The sequence below is a fragment of the Odontomachus brunneus genome, unplaced genomic scaffold (genome assembly GCF_010583005.1).
Source record: "Odontomachus brunneus isolate Ranch 3 - 2012 unplaced genomic scaffold, Obru_v1 Obru_scaffold_005, whole genome shotgun sequence".
Classification (NCBI taxonomy): domain Eukaryota; kingdom Metazoa; phylum Arthropoda; class Insecta; order Hymenoptera; family Formicidae; genus Odontomachus; species Odontomachus brunneus.
The window spans coordinates 1,308,171-1,314,536 of NW_022639455.1; the positions used below are offsets into that span (position 1 = coordinate 1,308,171).

At 33.0% G+C, this 6,366-nt stretch overlaps 2 protein-coding genes across 14 annotated transcripts in view; one reads left to right on the plus strand and one right to left on the minus strand.

The window, feature by feature from the left end:
- Positions 1 to 4,063, plus strand: part of LOC116850391 (histone-lysine N-methyltransferase 2C-like) — a 36,521-nt gene extending 32,458 nt beyond the window's left edge. For all 13 annotated transcript variants that reach the window (XM_032828623.1, XM_032828649.1, XM_032828639.1 and 10 more), the window contains 5 exons: positions 111 to 461; positions 741 to 1,306; positions 1,494 to 1,932; positions 2,396 to 2,578; positions 2,802 to 4,063. In XM_032828623.1, coding sequence (XP_032684514.1) covers positions 111 to 461; positions 741 to 1,306; positions 1,494 to 1,932; positions 2,396 to 2,578; positions 2,802 to 2,894 — 1,632 coding nt within the window. In that variant the 3' untranslated portion in view covers positions 2,895 to 4,063. The remainder of the gene's footprint in view (positions 1 to 110; positions 462 to 740; positions 1,307 to 1,493; positions 1,933 to 2,395; positions 2,579 to 2,801) is intronic.
- A 422-nt stretch (positions 4,064 to 4,485) lies between these two features.
- Positions 4,486 to 6,366, minus strand: part of LOC116850437 — a 19,682-nt gene continuing 17,801 nt past the window's right edge. The window contains exon 14 of the mRNA XM_032828775.1: positions 4,486 to 5,388. Within this exon, the coding sequence (XP_032684666.1) occupies positions 5,367 to 5,388 (22 nt within the window). The 3' untranslated portion in view covers positions 4,486 to 5,366. The remainder of the gene's footprint in view (positions 5,389 to 6,366) is intronic.

A 6,366-nucleotide genomic window follows, 5' to 3' on the forward strand; every position in this document is an offset into this window, starting at 1 on the left:
ATTATTAGTAGCTATTATCTTTTGCGACGAATGACCTTATTGATTTAGAAAATTCTGATTGAGTATCTGAGATCCTTAATATTAATTATTAATGTTTCAATCTTTTCCAGATGCTGTTCCGTATGGGAGTGACGGTGGTACCCGCAAAGGCGGAGGATAGTCGTCGCTGCATGTTTTGTCAGAGTCAAGGAGACGGAACGGCCGACGGACCAGCTCGATTATTAAATTTCGACGTGGACAAGTGGGTGCATCTTAACTGCGCGCTGTGGGCCGAGGATGTGTACGAGACGGTGAATGGAGCTTTGATAAATCTAGACACGGCTTTGCAGCATAGCCTCGTGCTGAATTGCATTATCTGCGAGAAACCCGGAGCCACTGTTAAGTGCTTCAAAACACGGTGCACTAATGTCTATCATCTTGGTTGTGCTGTCAAAGATGGTTGCGTATTTTATAAGAACAAGGTAATACAATTATATCCTTCTTTTATATTAAATTAAGCAAAAGATTTGTCGTGTTTGTGTAAAATAAAATAGGAAAAACGAAATTTTATTCCATTCTGAAAAATTAATATTTACGAATAAAATTAACAATCGACTTTTTTTAAACATCTAATGAGAACTTCCTATTTTCCTTTTAATACTCAAACTTTCTACGAGAATTTAAAAAAAAAGGACAAATTTACACTAATAGAAACACGCAGTCTAAAAAAAGATTCTACTAACTGTTTCGTGTTTTTCCAGAGTACTTTCTGCTCGCAACACGTGCAAAAGAACGAAAAGGACAACGAACTCACTACTCTATCCGTCTACCGTCGCGTCTATGTGAACCGTGACGAGAATCGCCAGGTCGCCGCAGTCATGCACCATTCGGAGCACAACCACTTGTTGCGTGTCGGTTCACTGATCTTCCTCAGCGTTGGTCAATTGCTGCCGCATCAGTTGCAGAACTTTCATACGGCCAATTATATCTATCCAGTCGGCTACAAGATTGTACGTTTCTACTGGAGTATGCGACGCCCCAATAAACGTTGTCGCTACGTCTGTTCGATCCACGACGTCTCTGGTCGGCCAGAGTTTCGAGTTCTGGTTCAGGAACCTCTCCAAGAAGACGTGGAACTTCGTGACGCCACTCCGCGCGCCGTCTGGAGTCGAATATTGGAGCCATTGGCGGAATTGAGGAGAAATACAAATTCCGTTCAGCTGTTTCCAAGATATGTCTCCGGAGAAGATCTATTCGGCTTAACGGAACCAGCTGTAGTGCGAGTTCTAGAAAGTCTACCTGGAATTGAAACTCTGACTGATTACAGGTAAGAGCATTTCGGAATTGTTTCTTAAATTTTATCGACGAGAATTATGTTTCAAAATAATTATTCCCGAAGGAGAATGTTGATTAATCAAATCTTTATTACGTTAAAAGTATTAGTGTCAAAATTGTTAGAATTTTTATTATTAAAGCCTATTTTTTCAATATTTTAATTTTTTCTGTATTTTCAGATTTAAGTACGGACGCAATCCGCTGCTGGAACTACCATTAGCTATCAATCCAACCGGTAGTGCTCGTACCGAGGCGCGATTACGTAACCAACTGCCATGGAAACGACCTCACACACAGCGTACAGGCTCGCATTCGTCGGCACGTGCGGCAGCGGCAACGGCGTTTGCGCCGTCGTCGTCGTCGGCGGCGGCGGCTGCTTTCGCTGCTGGCGAAGTCGCCTGTCCGTATTCTAAACAGTTCGTACATTCCAAGAGCTCGCAGTACAAGAAAATGAAGCAGGAATGGCGGAACAATGTTTATTTGGCTCGCTCGAAGATTCAGGGTCTGGGTCTATACGCCGCTCGCGATCTTGAAAAGCACACCATGGTGATAGAGTATATCGGAGAAATTATAAGGACAGAGTTAGCAGAAACTCGGGAGAAGCAGTATGAGGCTAGAGTACGTATCATAACGTGTTATAATATATTTGGGCAAAATAATAAGTGGTTTCTATAAATCTTTCTTAACATGCTACCATGTTATTACACACGTTATTACATATATACGATGCATCGATTCTTATGAGAGAGCAGCAATATCACATATGTGCGACAGTGCGATAATTTCCCATTCTATGTCCAGAGAAACAAACTCAGTCTTCTCTCTAATTAAGTCTGTTTTTTTATTATTATTACATGAAAAAATCAAAAGTAGGGTAATCAGTGGCGGATAATTCCCCAGATAAATAATAATAGCGATCGTGTTAAATTGCTTAAATGTTTCATAAAAATAATCCGATGCCGTTGATTATTAACAAGGTATCAGATTTTCAAAGATTCTCTCGCCAGATTTCTGTATACAATATTTCTACATGATGTATGATTTCTTACGTTAAAATTACATTTAATATTATCTCTTACAGAATCGAGGTATTTACATGTTTCGACTGGATGAGGAGCGAGTAGTAGATGCGACACTGTGCGGCGGCCTTGCCCGATACATCAATCACTCGTGCAATCCTAACTGCGTCGCCGAGATTGTCGAGGTCGAACGTGATCTACGTATCATAATTTTTGCTAAGCGTCGGATCTCGCGTGGCGAAGAGGTATTGTACAATTTCTGTTCAAGATTTTTATCATTTTATCATTAATGGCAGAAAAATCCGTTTGATATCGCAAAAATACTACAATAGATAACATAATTACTCAAGTAATCAAGAAATATTTATATTAATTCTATAATCAATAGATATTATAAGATAGTAAAAAATTCACTTCTATATTATCACTTCTATATTATATGTCTGACTGTTACTTATTGCTTTTCAGCTGGCATACGATTACAAATTTGATATAGAAGACGACCAGCATAAGATTGCATGCGCTTGTGGCGCTCCGAATTGTCGCAAGTGGATGAATTGAAATGAAAAATCTGAAGAAGACACGAAGAAGGAACAAAAACGAGAGAAATCACAAGTAAAAAAAAACTCGTTTCAATCTGCACATTACGCCCGACGTTGTTATCTTTCTTGTTTTATTTGTAATATAAAAATAGGGTATATTTTTTCTTACATCTTAAAGAACATATATAAAATATTTGTAAAAATTTTTCCAAAACTTTGAAGATCTTTAATATTGAAAAGAATTTTTAATTATGCATATTTTTAACAATGTTTCTGCTCGCAGGAGAGAAAAATTCTTTCCTCGAGGAAAGGAAAAAAAATTATATGTATAAATATATAGAGATAAGCGACGGTTGTTTGACACAACAGACACATCCACACGTATACACAATTGCAGTTATATTTACTTCGTGTAAAGAGTGCCATGCCATCGCGCAGTTTCTCACGATTAACTGGTTAATTAGTTGATTAATTGACAAAGAACGACGACGACGACGACGATGACGACGATGACGAAGAAGAAGAATTAGTTGAATGAACGTTTTGGTGCTAATCGCCGCCATCACACACACACATTCCTCCAAAGTTGTATAATATATATAATAAACGTAGTTTATATCGATTATGTGCGTAACGGAGAACGAAGAAAAAAAGAAGAGAGTATATATATAATGACACGCAATATCACGCTTGTAAATTATATATACACGGCGAGAGAGAGGATGCGTGTGCGTGTGAAAGAGAAGATTTCTATCATTGTGAACGAACCCAATGGATAATGTGTTGTAATATATATATAGATTGTTTATTCATATATTATTTTATTATTACTATTATTATATATATATACACACATATATATATATATATATATATATATATATATATATATATATATATTTATATATATATATATATCTGTCTGCATATTACATGGTTTGTCTATATATGCAATATGATTGCATCACGTATGTGGACGCATACACAAACACATATACACACAGTATTTGCGCTGTGCTTTGTACATACATTATGTATATTTGTGTGTATGTACATATACATATACATATGTATACATACATATATATATTCGAAATGAAGTAGTATATTATTTTCAACTACCCGGTGTGTAAAGCGATAATGCAGTACCTCTCAATTTGGAAATTATATACGATTATACCGATTTCAGTGCGAGCGATTATTATTACAAAACTTACATACAAAATCCTTTTGACCTTCTTCCTTTTTTCTTAATTATTAATATCTTTTTAGAGTTTAACTGTATAAATTTTCGAAATTAATTTAAATCTAACAAACATATACAAATTTTTATGAAAAGAAACTACTTTTTACTGAAAAGAAACTCAGATTCGAATTTATCCATTGTTTAAATATTTCTTTGACTAATTGTTAACAGAAAATTTTCACAAAACAATTTCTGATAATAATTTTAAGTTTTTAATAATTTTTAATTGTCTTGTTTCTAAGAGTTATTTTTACATGCGTAGGTAAAGTGATAGCAATGTAAATAAGTGATCTAATATTTCTTCTTTATAAAGAATATTATTTTATTCTTTAAGATATATATAGAGGGGGAAAATATAAAGGCATTAATTATGAGTTTTTATTTTCATACCCTTGGTCATATTTACAAAGATACATAATAATAATTATGATAATGTGATGATAATAATAAAATAACGCATAAATATAAAAAATGCAGTCGTTCTTCTCTCACAAATTCATTAAACAATGAATCCGCGCCTAAAATAATGACAATAATACTATAATAATGGTAATAAAAAATATATATTTACAAAAATATATATTTATAATTCGGCACTTCGCGCGAGACGAGAGCTGTACAAAAAGATCGCTCAGCATCTTTAGTCGATCCACCTTACAATTATTCGAATTGACAGAACTAATTATTCTACCTTAACAATATTTTAACGAGGTGAAATAATAATAATAATACTATAATAATAGCAACAAAAAATACATATATTTACAAAAACTTTTGCAACTCGGATGTTTTGCAAGTCGAGCTGTACAAAAATAGATCGCTTAGTCTTTGAATTAATCCATTTTATAATTATTCATATCAATCAATGGAATTAATTATCCTACATCAGGATAATTTTCGCGAGATGAAATAGAAATGTGTGCAAATGTTAATGAATAATAAACAAACAGAAAAATCATAAACAAACATGTGGTCATAAACGCAGATAAAAAAAAGACGATGTTTAAAAGAATGTTTATAAAAATGCATTTCTTTGGCCTTTTCTTAGCATATTTAGTTTTCATTTGAATATTGAAAAATGTATAATAATTATTTCAATACAGAGCATTCGTAAAATTGGTTTGTTCGTCGACCGATTTCGAAGAGCGCAGGTTTTAATCAATCTAGACTGTAAAAAAGTTTCTCGTGATATAGAAATTGAAATCGCGATCCTGGTAGTTGAACACCAATTCTGATGGATCCTGTTTACGTCATAGCTGGTTCGATCCTGTCGCATGCAACAAAAATCAATTTTACTACAGATGAACGATTACCATTAATACAAAATTTATACAAATAAGAATAAAGATAAATTTCTGAAAAAACTGAGAAATTTGTGTTCAAATCAATTAAAACGTTATTTAAAATTACATAAATATTAAAAATCGATTATGAAATGATGCATATTAAATACTGTATACTACATAGAAAAGTTTCTTTTCTAGACGCGGAATATAATACTTGATTTTTTAGAAAAGCGAATCTAAATGTTTCATATTAACAAAAAACACTCAAGATAAGAAAAACAAAATTATAGAAGTTGAAATTCGCACTTCCACCCTGAAATTAAAAAAACTGCAGGATAGATCTTTGATAAACATATCCAAAAACAAAATAATAATAATAACAACAATTGATGGAATATCCACATATGTTACAGTCTTATATACAAGAAGTTTGTTACAAATGTGACCAACATGACGGTAATCCTTAAAAAAAAAGGAAAGAGAAAGCAATGTTCATTTTCAAGAAGTATAACTGGACAGTCAGTCAGAAGTGCTAATTACAAGTCTAAAAAACACTCTCAATAATTCTAAATAAACAAAGGAAAAGAATATTAATATTCTTTACTACCTACCTATTATCGACAAATTTAATATATATTTAAACCTTACAAGTTTTAAATTTAATTAAAAAAAGATGCCAGAATATGTTATATATTTTTAAGATGAATAAAACGAATTCTCGAAAAATCAGAATCCTTTTTACTTATGTTTGAGTAAAGTGTTGAACAATTATTATTAATATTCATTCATTCCTCAACAAAATTATGTATATGGTATATGTACAAACCGTACCCATCTAGAAAGATGGTCAAAAGTTTAATATGCATATATGTGGTGTATATATGTATATATGTATGTGTGTGTGTGTGTGTGTGTGTGTGTGTGTGTGTGTGTGTGTGTGTGTGTGTGTGTGTGTGTGT